This window comes from Erpetoichthys calabaricus, chromosome 5 (assembly GCF_900747795.2).
Source record: "Erpetoichthys calabaricus chromosome 5, fErpCal1.3, whole genome shotgun sequence".
Classification (NCBI taxonomy): Eukaryota; Metazoa; Chordata; class Cladistia; order Polypteriformes; family Polypteridae; genus Erpetoichthys; species Erpetoichthys calabaricus.
Genome location: NC_041398.2, coordinates 229,745,093 through 229,761,821, shown reverse-complemented (window position 1 = coordinate 229,761,821; position 16,729 = coordinate 229,745,093). Strand labels below are relative to the sequence as shown.

General features: G+C 36.7%; 1 protein-coding gene across 1 annotated transcript in view; it reads left to right on the top strand.

The window, feature by feature from the left end:
- Positions 1-16,729, top strand: part of slc45a2 (solute carrier family 45 member 2) — a 75,105-nt gene that overhangs the window by 39,139 nt on the left and 19,237 nt on the right. The window contains exons 3-4 of the mRNA XM_028803036.2: positions 4,114-4,469; positions 11,084-11,227. Of these exons, the coding sequence (XP_028658869.1) occupies positions 4,114-4,469; positions 11,084-11,227 (500 nt within the window). The remainder of the gene's footprint in view (positions 1-4,113; positions 4,470-11,083; positions 11,228-16,729) is intronic.

Below are 16,729 nucleotides of genomic sequence, written 5' to 3'. Positions count from 1 at the left end.
CGTGATATCACAGAGCTGTGGCAGCCCTGCTTAGAATTTTCCTGGCTGATTACTGGTGAGAAGTTAAGCAAAATTACTGTAAGATCTTTGCCTTCTACTCTGGAAAAAAGCAAATAATTTGTTTTTCCAATTGAGGGTCACAATTGCTGACCATAATGAGAACATTACTAGTACTGCCATTGGATATGGAACACTGATCTCTTTGGGCTGGCAGTACAGTGTTGCATGACTAATATGCATGCACAGTTAGCCATATGCTAAAGCTATAATCCAAAACAAGCCTTATAGGAGTCGTCCTCTTCTCCTCCCTGAGAAAAAAAAACCATTGGACACTGTGAAATAATAATATTACTGTTCTTCACGGAAAAAAAAGTATAAAGCATCTTCAACTGATATCAGAAACAAAAAAGACGTTCCAGGTACACCCGGGGCCATGACTTCGATTAATGGAACAAGCTGGTGTCACACTGCAGCTTCATCACATAGCTAATATGTTCCCCAAGATTAACATTCTGTGAGTGCAATGATTTTTATTTTTTTTTAACTTATTGTTAGTTTATGGCCATTTGTTGTATTTCGTTTGTAGTTATCGTTCCATCTGTGTCTTTCATTGTTTAGGTATAGGGGCACAGTGATTAACACTGCTCTCTCACAGCTAAGATCACATTTTTTGGCCACAATAATCATTCCGACAAAGTTAATAGATTCTTCCCCAGCCTTAGGGACAATTAAACCACCATTGCACCATTATAATCCACTTGAAACTAGTTCAGTCCCCCCTTACCCACTGCATGCATTTTGCAGAGTTCAGCAAAGTTTCTGAACATTTCCATGATTTTGTCGAACTTGCAGCAAAGCAAACTTTGCAGGGTTTGCTCATCACTACTCATGGGCAATTGTGTATAGCATGTTCACATGTAAGCAACTCCAGTGACCTCATAGTATTATTAATTCTCATTTGGCTTACACCTTTATTCAAGGCAACTTACATTTGAGATATAATTAGATATATTTCTTTTATTTTTCCAATTGGAAAAATGGAGATCAGGCAGGTGAAGTGACAGTCACACAGTGTCAGTAGCAGGATTTGAACCCACAATCTCAAGGTTTGACGTCCTACTACTACACAGCTACATATATTGTATAGAGAAAAGTACTTACTTAGTTACATAATTACTTCTGGCACACTTGATTAACTGACAGCACTATAATTGAAGCCCATTGTCTTGCTATTAGTGCCGTGTAATGAATACTACCATCCAATCAATAATACATTTACTAACCATGCATCTATCACTTGTTTCTGGGATACTGCCTTTAGATGCAGATTTTAAAAGAAATAACCATATCTGAAACAAAAAAAAAAAAAGTTAAAATTGGCACATGAAAACAGACTTTGGACAGAAGATGACTGATAAAGTATTTTATGGTCAGCATCCTGAGATCATCTTTTCTGTGTTGTAGATAACACTGCAATTTGGCATGTATTTAGGAAAGAAGCCAACTGAGGACCTGTAAGACGTTAGTTTCTCAAACTAAAGACTCTAACGTCCGTATCCTGTTATGCAGTTGTGCATCTGGGGCTTCCTCTTCTTTTTCTATTCTGGTTAGTTCTAGTTTGCCCTCTTCTCTCTAAATAGTAACAGAGACCTTTGTATGAAATCCTCCATTTCTTGGCGTCCACAAAAAAAAAAAAAAACAATGGATCAACATGTTTTTTGAGAAACCTGCTTTTAAATTTTGCCCATTTTTGAACCCAGAACTGAATTTTAGAAATACCAGTACTTTCCCACCTAAGTGATCAGAATAGCAGGTTTCAATGGTGCCAATGCAATTACAAAGGTTTCTCTAATTAAAGAATTTACCATTTACACATGACTAATTAATGCTAACAGAGTTTACCATTAGGACACTGAAGGAATGATTGCTGAAAATGGGATTTTGTGGTCATACATAAAATACAAATCAGTCATTTCAAGCAGTAATAGCCATTAGAAACAAGAACAATGTCTTGGCTACACAGTATTTTTAAATCAATGTAATGGTACCTTAATAAAAAGGTTAGCAATTTCTATGAAAAACATTAAACTTTCAAATAGTATTGTATGTGTTACTTTAATTGGTCATTTTAAATTTGGTCATTCATGAGTGTGGGCATGACTAGGCCTTATGTTGGACTGGCATTCCTACTAGAATCTTAGCCTGATGATTTCAAATTGCATCACACTAGTGCGACAAAGTTGTGTTATGTTATAAGTAAAACTTATTTAAGGTTTAACTTCAAAATAAATACTTCATCAAGAACACAAAGGCAAAAATGGAAGGTCTTTAAGAGTAAGTTTTCTGCCATGCCGCAGAAAGAACCTTAGAAGAAATGAGTAACGTAGTTGAAACTGACACATTAGCAATGTTAAAAGCTACTGTTGCTTTCTAAAAGTTGTGTTTTTGTTTTCATACAGCATGTTCTAATTAGATTTCTCTTGCATCCATTCCAAGCAGTAATCACTTTATTTCTTTTAATATCTTTTACTTTTAAGACCATTTAACTATTATATCACATCCAGTTACCCTACAGGTTATTATTACAGTACTTTTTCTTGAAGAGACACTCCTGCCTGGCACCTGCTGTTGCTTCTATTTTGAAGTCTGCATTAAAGAATGAAAAGACGGGTGAATATGATCATATGGAAGAATAATGATTTGGTAACATGATCTCTTTTACATATTGTCCAAAGAAGGAAAGCAGAGCGGAACAACGTGAAAGGCCTTTTAATTCTTATTTCTTTGAGTCATATGCTAGGTTATGGGTCTGCTTTCAACAGTCATTAACTACATATTTTGTGATAAAGAACATTTACGAAAAGAAGATGGCTTGTTTTCTTAAGTAATATCAGCAATGCTGTACTGATTTTGTCAATACTGTATTACATTAACATATTTTGACTATATTTTTTAATTATTGTAAATGAAAAGTCCACTTTTTTCACTTGTATAGTAAACCTTTCACAGGAGAATCTTTAGGTGGTGGAGATGTATGGTTACATGTACTGTATTGTATACAGATTCTGTATTATTAGAAAAATTAACAGCAGCTCTTCATTCTAAAAGAGTAACATTGAATCACTTACTGTATTTTAGCCTTAGTAATGAGTGTGTTTTGTTGCTTTCTGACTTTTCAAGTGCACAGTTGTATTAATAAACCTTGAAAAATCATGAGAGGAATGTATAAGCCTTGGAGGGCTTTAGCTTTTTTCATTCTGCGTCAGTGCAAGGCTACCAGTGTCAGTAAAAGTATTATACAAATATCTAATGAGTGTATGTCACCATACACCATATGTGAGGCTTTTTCTGTTATTGGAAACTGAGTTTTTATTATTATTTTATTTTTTTACACTTCAGAGTGAGCTAGTGAAATATTTTGATATTTTCCACAATCGGAGTCCAAGCAACTGAAGGAGGAGCATCAAACAATATGAGAACATTGGGATTGAAAAAACAACGTTGTGGTTGGCTATTCATCACATTAACTACTAGTTTACTCTAGACAGCACAAATAGTGAATGGTACCATACCTCTGAATGACATCGAATGCAGTAAAATCTGAAACAAAGAATATATTAAAGACATTTTTTTTTAAATCCAGATTACTTAGCACACATAATTAATATTGGTGTCAAATATTCACTCTATACTGTACTACAAATCACCATTGTTAATTCATTGTATAAGTAAAATAAAGTTGATTAGATTATTAAAATCTAAATAATTTATAACTGCTGCCTGCAGATTATATGGTTAGTTTGGTGATTTTTCAGCATAGTGTGACTGGGCACTGCTGTTTCTACAACATAAATAATTTGTGTGGTGAAAATATGAGATGCATGTACAGTATTTGGGATTGCCTAACCATTACATTTAAGAACAGTATTTCTGAGTTTTCTTAGTAGTGTTAACTTAGGTTTTTTTATCCTTATACTGAGTAAGTTATAAGAAAAGAAAAATAACAACATGTATTAACTTTAAAATGTACGTTTGGCATGATAATATTGTTTTATGTGTCTTCACCAGAGGTTTAATGAACCTGTTTTAAAGTACCCAATTTCTTTCATGTAGGTTTAGGTGGTGCTCTTGGATATCTTATTGGAGCAATGGATTGGGGACACACTGTCCTTGGGAAGCTATTTGGATCAGAGTATCAAGTTATCTACTTCTTTACTGCTGTCACTTTTGGGATATTCCTCACCATGCATCTGTGCAGCATCCCAGAAATTCCTCTTGGAAAAGGAAGTTCAAGAACCACAGATTCAGATACCAGTCTTCTCCTAAAGCATAAAGTGCACAGCAATGGATATGGAGCAGTTATGGAAACAATTGATTCTTTGGAAGAATCAAACAAGCGACCCAGATCTTTCTCTGCCATAGGAGAAGCAAATTCAATCACGCTTATCATTAAGCAGCCTAACAAAGAGGTACCTATATTTCTTCTCATTCCAAAATTTCTTTCTTATAGTTATTCCTTTCTTTGCTAGCATATTTTATTCTTAAGGACCTTGAATTGTAATTTGCTTCCAGGGCAATCAATTGTATGCCCTTTATTATTTTAGGTATAGATGCGTCTTGCATAAAACCCGAGGAAAAGTACCAATAGCATTAGTGCTGAGCATTACTCAGGCAATGGTATAGGCGTGTTTTGCATAAGCGTCAGGCCCGAGCATTAGTCGGGCAACGGTGTAGACACATCTTCTCCTAGCCTCATAATGGCATCTAAGAAACACCTCTCAATGGCAGTGATGACAGGGTGAATTTGTCTTTAGGCTGTGAAATTGAGATGGTCAGTGAAACCAAAAGTGATTTTGGTGAATCCAAAAGTGACACTTGTATCACTCGCACATGTGAAGTGTGCTGTTCATATTATTTTTTTTTTTTTTTTTTGGCAGCTCCCGTTAGGGGATGCCACAGCAAATCATTTTTTTCCATATCTTTCTGTCCTCGTCAACTTGTTCTGTCACACCCATCACCTGCATGTCCTCTCTCACCACATCCATAAACCTTCTTTTTGGCCTTCCTGTTTACCTCTTTCCTGGCATCTCTATCCTTAGCATCCTTCTCCTCATATACTCAGCATCTCTCCTTTGCATATGTTCAAACCAACACAATCTTGCCTCTCTAACTTTGTCTCCCAACTGTCCAACCTGAGCTAACACTCTAATGTACTCATTTCTAATCCTATCCCTCCTTGTCACAACCAAGGCAAATCGTAACATCTTTAACTCTGCCACCTCCAGCTCTGTCTCCTGGTTTTTGGTGAGTGCCACCGTCTCTAACCCATATAACAAAGCTGGTGTCACTACTGTCCTGTAGACCTTCCCTTTCACTCTTGCTGATACCCGTCCATCACAAATCACTTCTGACATTCTTCTCCACCCATTCCACCCTGCCTGCACTCTCTTCTTCGTCTCTTTTTCACACTCCCCATTACTCTGTACTGTTGATCCCAAGTATTTAAACTCACCCACTTTCACCAGCTCTACTCCTTGCATCCTCATCATTCCTTTGACCTCTCTCTCATTCACACATGTGTCCTGTCTTGTTCCTACTGACCTTCATTCTTCTCTTTTCTAGAGGGTCCCCTCAACCTGCTCTCTACTCTCGCTACAGATCATAATTTCATCAGCAAACATTATAGTCCATGGGGTCTCCTGTCTAATCTCGTCTGTCAACCTGCCCATCACCATTGCAAATAAGAAAAGGCTCAGTGCTGATCCCTGATGTAATTCCACATCTACCTTGAATGCGTCTGTCACTCCTACCACAGACCTCACCACTGTCACACTTCCCTTGCACATATCCTTTACCACTTTTACATTCTTCTCTGCTACTCCCAGCTTCCTCATACAGTACCAAAACTCATCTCTAGACACCTTGGCATAAGTTTTCTCTAATGACACAATGCAACTTCTTCTGGCCTTTTCTATACTTCTTCATCAAAACCCTCAGAGCAAACATTGCTTCTGTAGTGCTCTTTCCCAGCATAAAATCATACTGCTGCTCATTAATCATCACCTCCCTTCTTAACCTAGCTTCCATTACTCTTTCCCATAATTTCATGCTGTGGCTCATCATTTTTATACCTCTGTAGTTACTACAGTTCTGCACATCTCTCTTATTCTTAAAAATCGGTACTAGTACAGTTCTACTCCACTTCTCAGACATCCTCTCACTTTCCAAGATTGCATTAAACAGTCTGGTTAAAAAGTCCACTGCCATCTCTCGTAAACACCTCCATGCTTCCACAGGTATGTCATCCTCTTCACAACTGTCCATACTTCCTCCTTGTTAATCCGTTGCACTTCCTTACTCACTGTCTCCCAATCGTCCAACCTTCTCTCCCTCTCATTCTCTTCATTCATCAGCCTCTCAAAGTACTCTTTCCATCAGTTCAACACACTCTCCAACAACTCATCATAAACCATTTCTTTAGCCTTTACCACCTCTCTCTTCATCTTACGCCTTATTTCCTTGTACTCCTGTCTACTTTCTGCATTTCTCTGACTGTTCCACTTGTTCTTCAACAACCTCTTCCTCTGTATACTCTCCTGTACTTCCCCATACCACCACCAGGTTTCCTTATCCTCCTTCCTTTGTCCAGATGTCACTCCAAACACCCTTCTAGTTGTCTCCCTTACTACTCCTGCTGTAGCTGCACATCTATCTGGTAACTGTTCACTAAAACCCAGTACCTGTCTTACCTGCTCCCTGGATTCAACCTTACAGTCTTCTTTTTTCGGCTTCCACCATTTGGACTTGGCTCTGTCCTCATGCTCCTCTTCTTGATATCCAACGTCATCCTACAGACTACCATCCTATGCTGCCTATCTGTGCTTTATTATTATTATTATTATTATTGTTATTTTCATGATTTATTGTTTTGCATCTTTTACAGTAGAAAGATGAGATTTAATAAAAATGTAATTTTTCTAGCCAAAATATGCAACACTTTTTTTTGAGATAAAATGTAATGCTGAGGATCTTAACAAATTTCTGGGTTTGAATATTTAAGAGTCACAGTATCTTTTTTTTGTTTGTTTGTTTTTCTATTTTTTACTGAGTGCAGCTAAAATTGTTAATTTACTTAATATTTGTGAAATTGTTGCCTAATTAGAGGTAGACAAATGAAGTAAGTCTCAGATGACACACCACAGTGTCTGTTAAAATGCTTTGATCTGGACAGTGTTCTTATATTGCTAAAATCTCTGATATTTTCATCTCTCAAAGAGATAAACAGTTGTTTGATGAGGTCATTTCAAGAAGTTTCAAAGCATCTCAGTAGCTGAAATGCTTGCGACCCAGTGACATGTTGGCAACAGTCTCACCGTAAGCATGCTGAAAGGTCTGTGTGTGTCTACTGCTGCACTGTGATGTCATATTGACCTTGTTATAGATCGCGGAATGCTTTTGGGAAAAAATGTTCACCTAAGACGGCAGCACAGCAAATGTCCAGGAAAATATATGCCGAACAAGGTTGCTTGCGAACACAGTATATTCGCTGAAAAAAACAGTTTGGCGAATTTCCCAGAATAACACTAGGAATGAGTCCTACAGGCTCCATACTTTAAAGGTGAAGCTCATAATAATGATTGTAGAGTCATTTCAATTGTTAGTATGAGTAAATTGGTTCCAGCAAATAATCTTTTTAAGGTGTGGATTTAAATACTCAGTCAACAGTAAAGTAAGAAGGAGGTTACAGGAAAGAAAGAAAGTTCCCCCAAACAGTAGCACAGCAGCAAAAGGTTCCTGTTTGGAACAGTGGTGCCAGTGGTGTCTAGCCCTGTAGTTACAAACTGGGGCCAGGGATTATGAGATAGTAGGTGCTCCCTTAGGGAATAATGGTAGGACAGGCCCAGGATGTTTGGCATTCATGATCCCAGAAGTTATTTAGCACATTGACCTGTAAGTAACCTTTGGGCATGATTTAGAGGCTACTCCCTTACTAATGGACTTGCCATCTTTTTGGTCAGGAGATGAGTTGGAAAAAGACTCAAATGGCAGAAGGTTCAAGCAAGCAGTGTGGTTTCAGAGTAGGGGAGAGACTAAGAGGTGAGCTGGAGAAACTAGTGTGGCATTTGAGCCATTGTACTTTTGAATCGAGGAGCAAGGCTAAAAATCTCTCTCAACCTGATAAACAGAACCTTAAGAATGATATTGAATCCTAGTGGGACAAATACGGTTTGTGTTTTCTTTTGCATACTTGATGATAGGAAATTACATTTACAAAGCACATTTAAAAAACAACATTATATTAACCAAAGTAATGTACATAAAAGGGATAAAAGGCTAGGAAAAGATAATGTTAGAAACCATATAATCATTACCACAGATGCATTAAGACAAAAAGCAAAAAAAAAAAAGCATAAAAACTTGCATCCAGATAGACACATAAAAATACTTTTTTTGATTAACTTGAGTCTACATATAAAAACAATAATAGAAGGAGCTGCTCTAATATCGAAGGATAAGCTGTTTCACAATCTCAGTGGACCAAATGCAAAGGCGCAATTTCAGTTACATTTTAACTGGGATTAAGGCACATTTAATAATAGCTAACAAGAAGCTCTTAATAACCTGGTAGTGGGGTTGGGGCAAAGCAAGTTAGAAATATAAGGTGAAACCATACCATTTATAGCTTTAAAAATAAAATGAACCGATTATAATAAATCCTACAACGAACTGGGAGGCAGTGAAAAAAAGTTAAAACCAGGGTGATGTGACTTATGTGATGTTTCTTAGTGCTAATCAATAATCTCGCCACAGCATTCTGCACCAGTTCAGATGTAGTAAAGACAATTGACTGGTACCCATATGCAAAGATTACAATAATCTATATGGAAAGATATAAGTGCATTGATCACTTTCTAAAGATCAGGAAATGATAATATTGCTTTCACCTTCAAGATCATTCTAAGATGAAAAAGCTAATCTTGAGGATCGAGTTTACTTGTTCGTCAAAACTGAGGTCCAGATCAAAAACAACTCCCTGATTTGTAACTTGTGATTTCATTTCTATTGGTAAGTGCTCTAGGATTTTAGAGAGACTTGCAATATTTTCAGGAAGACCAAAAAAGATCACCTCAGAACTACCTTCATTCAACTGAAGGAAATTATTTACCAAGCAGCCTTAAATTTCCTCCAAGCAGTCAAAATGTTCCTCAAAGAACAAGAATATATCATAGACAAACAGAGCTGAATATCATCAGCATAAAAGTGAATGGAAACACTGTGTTTCGTAATGGTCTCCTCTAGAAATAGCATATAAATTGAAAAGAGAACAGGCCCTAAAGTAGAGCCCCGTTGGATTCCACATGAGACACCAGCAAATGAGGAGAACTGATTTCCAATATTGACAGAAATGGTCCTGTGATTAAGCTACAAGAGAACCCAATTTTCAGGGGAGTCAAGTAGTATAATATGATTTACCATATAAAAGCATCATTTAAGTCCAGTAAAATTAAAATGGTACGATCACCAGAATCAACAGTAAGTAATATGTCATATGTAACCTTCAATAGAACAGACTCAGTACAATAAAACGCTCTGGACCATGAGTGGAATTATTCCAGAATATTGTATTATATGGATTAATATATTACCAAGGAAAGACAGCAGCTGAGAAAAAACGTTTTCAAGAATTTTAGAAAGGAATGTCAATTTAAAGATGGGACAGAAATTACTAAATGAACTTTGGTCTAGTGTAAGGTTTTTTAAGGACAGGCAGCCATTGCATGCTTAAAAGATGCCAGGACAATGCCAGTAGCAAGACAAGTATTAATAATAAGCTGAACAGTAGGACCAATAACATTAAAAGTCTCTTTAAAGAGATGCATTAGAATTACATTCAGGGGGAGAATGTGGACCTTATATTGGACACAGTTTTTGCAAGAGAGAAAAGGCAAATAGGGTCAGATTGACAATATACTACATCGCAAGTCAGGTACAACAAAGGAACTGAGATTGATATGTAATAGAAGATTGAATATTATCAATTTTACCAGAAAAAATGCAAAAACGTTTGAGTGTCAGGAGTATTTCTTATAGCATTAATGGTTTCAAACAAATCTCTAGGTTTGTTATCATTTTTGGAAATAAAATCAGTAAAGTATTTTGTCCTGGCTGCTTTGAAAAGATGAAAAGTCAGTGCAGTGCATCTTTTTATGCTGTGTTTCAAAGAGTCTTATTCAACCACATTTCTTTAACATTTAACATGTTTTAAAGTTTCAAATGCACATTTCCATATTAACTTGACAGTATTACTTAAAAGTTTCCCGTACCTAATTGAATGATTTGCTTGAAGTTTTTTCTTCTTTCTTTTTGTTATTAGTGTAACTATATTTTCTCAGCACAATCAAGCATAAAGAAGAAATCAACACTGCACTGGGAATCCAATACAATGCAAAACATGCATGTTCATACATACTCACTCTCAAAAGTTTCAACCTGCAATTGTGGATTTGTCTCGCATACATTTTTTGGATTGTGAGAAGAAACCTCACACACGTTCATTGTAAAACATTGTAAAAGGCATACAAGCCAGGAATATGGCCAAGGTCTAACAATTTGTCACTGATGAGGAATTCACTCAGGCCAATATTCGTTCTCATCCACTTATTTTTCCTGAGACAGCAGCAGAGGCTGTACTTAAACACATGGCCAGAGTAGCCTTCTCTGTCGCTGTGCCAAGGGTGTACTTATTTCACATAGGTGGCGAAGAACACTATTCTATAATCCCTAGGCCCCATATTTGAGTTCACCTACTGCCATTTTAGAGAGTGAGCACCTCAGAGGGGAGAAAATATCTGAGCAGAGGAACCAATGAAAATTATAAAATTCTATTCTGAATGAATCAAATTTATGTGGATCATCATCTACATACCAAAATTTAACACCTTATGATATCAAAGTACAAATAACATTGTAAAAAATATATTTTAAATTATTTTTATAGTTTGGCTGACCTCTTGTAAATGTGATGCTTATTTACTGCTAGTTATTCACCACTTACCTTTTTCATGATTGATTTGTTTTGCAGGTTCAACAGCGTATGACACTGAAGTCCTTAGTAAAAGCTATGCTTAGTATGCCAAGTCATTACCGATATTTGTGTGTCAGTCATCTCATAGGCTGGACTGCTTTTCTTTGCAACATGCTATTCTTCACTGACTTTATGGGTCAGGTAATATAATTTTATCATTTTAATTTCTTAGTCATTTTGCATACTGTATTGGGTCAAGTTAATTAAAACCAGAAAGACAGCAAAAAGTCAACATAAGATTGTTTTCATTTTTTTCTGTTTATTAAACATATGCATGCACACCTGCTCCACTGATTTTAATGAGTGTATTTATTAAATTTCTAATTAATAAGAATTGCCCCTCTGTTTAGCCAGTTACACAAATGTAATGATAAAAATACAAAGCAATACTGACCCTAATTCTATAACATTAGAAATAACCAATACCGATAAAATGGTGTTTGTTATATATGCTCAAAGAGTACAGTATATTAAGGCAACTTATTTTATTTTTGAGTGTGTGATGAAAATTATGTAAATTTTACAATTGCACTGTTTCATTTCTTTCCCATTTTGCTACTTATTTCCATGTATTATTTGCTCCTTTTGTCTGATTTTATGAGAGAAATGTAAGCTGGACAAATGAAGGGCCTTAGTAGTCACTGGTAAACTTAAAATGCGTTCTGTGAGGAGCATTTCTGTTACCTTAGATGGCTAAGGAGACCAATCGTCAAGTCACAGACTTTGGAATAGTGGGGGCAGGAGGTACCTTTTTGGAGTAGATAGGCCTATGGGGTGGAAATAAGCAGACACCTCTTGGTTCGATACTACAGTGTTTTTTGCTTGCTGATTCGATATGCATTGCCATTTGTAAAGTATTGCAGTTTATTGTTGTTTTTTTTTTAATTGAAGAGAATTTCTCTCTAACTTGACATTTTCAAGTCATTGTGTGTAATACAATTAATTATATATTTTAAATTTAAATGTTTTAAATGAGTTAACAAGTAAGCTTTATAATTGTATCCATAACAATACAAATGTATGGAATTAAATTTCACATTGGCAGTGTCATATAATGTGCATTGTTCCACCTGGTTGGCACATCAGTAATATGCTGTGCTGTTGAAGATCCCATAATTTCTGCTTTTGTTGAAAAGCTTGAAGGCCTTGGGTGCTTCTGTGGAAAATCCCAGTGATGCTTCTTATTCTTCCTGATAGCCATGCAACAGCTGGTAGTTTGAGTAAGTCGCCAAGTTTAATCTGCACACATAGCATTTAACATGAGGAAAGCTGAACACCTCAGCTGGAAGAAGCATATTTGACACGTTGTTGGTGATTAACACTGGCTGTTTTTCTTCAATTCCCCATTCCTCAGTGACATTACAAAGTAGCTCAGCCATCTTAGCCCCGGTATGACTTTCATGCACAACTAAGGTTTGTAGGACATAACAGGACCATTTTTCATTTAAATGATGTGGCTATCTAACATAACACTGTGCTTCTCTTAAAGTCCATGAATCACATGTCAGCACAACACTTTCCACTTTAAAGAGTAACTGTTTTAATTCTGATTTAGCCACGTTGTATATTTCAGAGAACTGCTGCAGCTGAGAAAAAGTGTTGCGATGGAATAATGTACTTTGGCTCGAGAGTACAAATCAGGTTGTTAACTCCTGCATTCTCAACTACACTATAAGGAAGAATGTCCTTGCAAATAAATTATGCAATGGACTTTGTTATCCATTTATTACAACTGCTAGGGAATTTATTTAAAGTTGTATTCAAATTTGTGTGGCAAATTTTGCACACGGCTGTAGTCATCTCAAGTCCATTTGTTTTGTGAAATCCAAAGTGAGTCCAGGCTGTAGATTTAAATTGTGATGGCACCACCGCATAAATCTGACAACCTCAGTCAGTCGTGTGCACGTTTTGCACTGTTTTCAGGGCACCCGTTCCTTCAGTAAAATGTGACCGTGTGCAGCAACACCTTATGGATCTTACTGCAGCAGCATTAGTAAATATATGTACAATATAAACACATTAAATATCAAGATGAACAAAAATTGTATTTGGATGCAGAGTTTCAAGTCTTTAAATAAAACCTGGATGTATCTCTTGAACTCAGTCACCAGTGTCCAAGTTGAAACCTCAGTTAGTGATGGGTGATACTGCTGATTTTCTTTTCGATCCAATACTGAGTGATACTGATGCCAGTATTACCAATACCAATACCAGTACTGATGCAGCCAGAGTGTCGTCTTTCAAGAATGGTTAATCTTCTGTAAAAATTTACAATATGTGTGGGCATCAAAAAGTCACATGTTAAAGACTTTGTATTAGTAGACTATTACACATAGTGTCGAAGATCAGACTTCTTTGCTTGTTTATAACAGAAATTACAAGCGATCTCTGGAACAACAACAAGCGTTAACATTACATTTTTCCTAGAAAAAGTATGTAAAAAGCATTGTGTTTTTTGGCTCAAGAAATTGTTTTTATTTTTTATTGTAAAATGGGCTAAATACTAAAAGTGTGCAGTTACAATTGTGAAAAGTATAATGATGCAAATACTGAGTGAGCGTCACTTTCGGATTCATCAGAATCAATTTCGGTTTCACTGTCCGTTTGAATTTCAATGCCTGAAAACAGATTCACTTCGTCATCACTGCTATTGAGAGGCTCCTCAACATCACTGCTTGTATCAGTGATGCAAGACGCCATTATTACTAGGCACACCTACAGGTGAGAGGAGAAGACACACCTATACCGTTACCCAGTTATTGCTCGGGACTACCGCTTATGCAGGACACAGCTACTGTATACTTCTGCCGCTTTTAGCTTTCATTTTACAGCCTGAGTAATACTTGGGTCTAATGCTAGGGAAATGGGATTTAAAGATAACATTGTGTAGTATTTTTTTTTTTTTTACAAAATTAACATAATAAATATGGAGAGTTTGAAAATGTGTTCTAAGAATGTCCATTCATCAAGCTGTAAATGTAATCTACTGTAATGCTGACTCCAGCTCATTTGTGTTCTTTTAGTACCTTGCTATCCTTAAAAGGACTGCTAGATTTAAGCCACACAAAGATGGAAAGAACACAAGACTGTACAGATCTGCTGTTTTTACAGGCACTCCTGCTATTGATGATGTCATGTCAGTTCTTTCTTTTGGTGATTCATCCCAGGCTAAACTTGTCCAGCACCACTGCAATGCTCTAATAAATAGACATTGATTATTTTCTATTTAAACAATTACAACAGTCTTGCATCATTTTACAATACTAACATTACCTAGGTACTGCCTGCCTTTCTGGAAGGCTTCTTTAAGAGTAGATTGCAGCCTGAGTGTCTTTGCACTCTTCTGATCACCTCCGTTTTAACTCCTCAAGTTCGGCAGCGTGACTGACTTTCATGCGTTTTACTAGGTTTGTGGTGTTGCTGTAATAATGTACAGTCTTCTAACACTTATCACATTTTGCTTCATTATTATTCACTCAGTGGAGTAAAATGACTGCCAACAACGCTTCACTTTCTTTCTGCCATTACCTCACATACGCAGTCCCACTGCTTTGGCAGGTGGACTGCAACACTGCCTGTGTGAATGCAGGGCGATGAAAAGCGTAGAAGGATAAGCAGCTCCCATTTTGCACATTATGATGCATTTAATTTAATCATATTTTTACCATCAAATGCTTTTAAAAAAATAATTTCCAATGAACTTGCATATCATTGAAAATGTGTAATATCGATACTTTTAATGTGAACATCGATGTTTAAATTAAAAGGTCAGGATCGGAAGCATTGATACATTAGTATCGATCTGCCCATCCTTTAAAGGGTACAAGGGCAAGTCCTTTCAACATTTAATTTCCTATGCTAATCCCTATTCTATTTCGGCCAATTCCAATTTTTAAAGAGTCCAGTTAAATTTTTACAAGTCAGTACACAGGTGTTATGTCATAACATTTTAGCTAGTCATAATCTGAGTTGATGTTATACAGTATGCAGTTAATTTGGTATGCGAAAATGGAGAATACAATTAAACATATCTGTAATTCTGTTTTAACTTATTGAGATTAATATGCAAGATATTCTTAATAAATTTTAAATAAAGATATGTAAAATATACTTTTTGAATATCTGAAATGCCATTTTAACAAACCAGAATATAACTGAAAATATAATTTAGGTATCTCAAAAACTCTATAGAAGTCAATGGGAAAAGTTGCTCAGCTATATTTTAGATACAGTAGTCCCTCCTCCATCGCAGGGGTTGCGTTCCAGAGCCACCCGCGAAATAAGAAAATCCGCGAAGTAGAAACCATATGTTTATATGGTTATTTTTATATTGTCATGCTTGGGTCACAGATTTGCGCAGAAACACAGGAGGTTGTAGAGAGACAGGAACGTTATTCAAACACTGCAAACAAACATTTGTCTCTTTTTCAAAAGTTTAAACTGTGCTCCATGACAAGACAGAGATGACAGTTCCGTCTCACAATTAAAAGAATGCAAACATATCTTCCTCTTCAAAGGAGTGCGCGTCAGAAGCAGAGCATGTCAGAAACAGAGAGGAAAGCAAACAAATCAATAGGGCTGTTTGGCTTTTAAGTATGCGAAGCACCGCCGGTACAAAGCTGTTGAAGGCGGCAGCTCACACCCCCTCCGTCAGGAGCAGGGAGAGAGAGAGAGACAGAGAAAAACAAAGTCAAAAATCAATACGTGCCCTTTGAGCTTTTAAGAGAGCGAAGCACCGTGCAGCATGTCGCTTCATGAAGCAGCTGCACAGAAGGTAGCAACGTGAAAGTAATCTTTCAGCATTTTTAGACGAGCGTCCATATCGTCTAGGTGTGCGAACAGCCCCCCTGCTCAGTCTCCCTACGTCATGATCAGAGAAAGTCAGCGCAAGAGTGAAAGAAAAGTAAGTTGGGTAGCTTCTCAGCCATCTGCCAATAGCGTCCCTTGTATGAAATCAACTGGGCAAACCAACTGAGGAAGCATGTACCAGAAATTAAAAGACCCATTGTCCGCAGAAATCCGCGAACCAGCAAAAAATCTGCGATATATATTTATTTAAATATGCTTACATATAAAATCCGCGATAGAGTGAAGCCGCGAAAGGCGAAGCGCGATATAGCGAGGGATCACTGTATTATTGTGTTTTAGATTAAAATCTAATTAAGACTAGTCAAGGAAGGAAGCACAGATTAAAATGAGTTTTTACATTTGTCAGCCACCAGTGCTCAATGGGAAGCCAGAAAAAGTCCAGAGAACAATGACAGAAGTGAATCACAGTTTAAAAAGAAGATCAGAAACTCTTCGACCAGAATGAATCACATTAACACACTGTATGTCCTGTTCCTTGTTGCTTAAGTACGTGGACGTTTCCTTAAGATGTTATAGCTTTAACATGACAAATGATTTTCGCAGAAACTCTCAAAACTTGAATACACTGTTTTTGCATACACACTTATTTTTTAAAATGGTTCCATCCTCAGAAGAGTAAAGATATACTGGTAAACTGGTAGATACAACAAGAAAAGAGAAACCACCACAACAGCTAAGCTGTTACTTAGCTGCCGAAGAAGAATATTTGCATTAAAACTAGTGCAGCTACATCAAATAACTAGGTCAGTGTATCTACGCAACCAAACCACAATG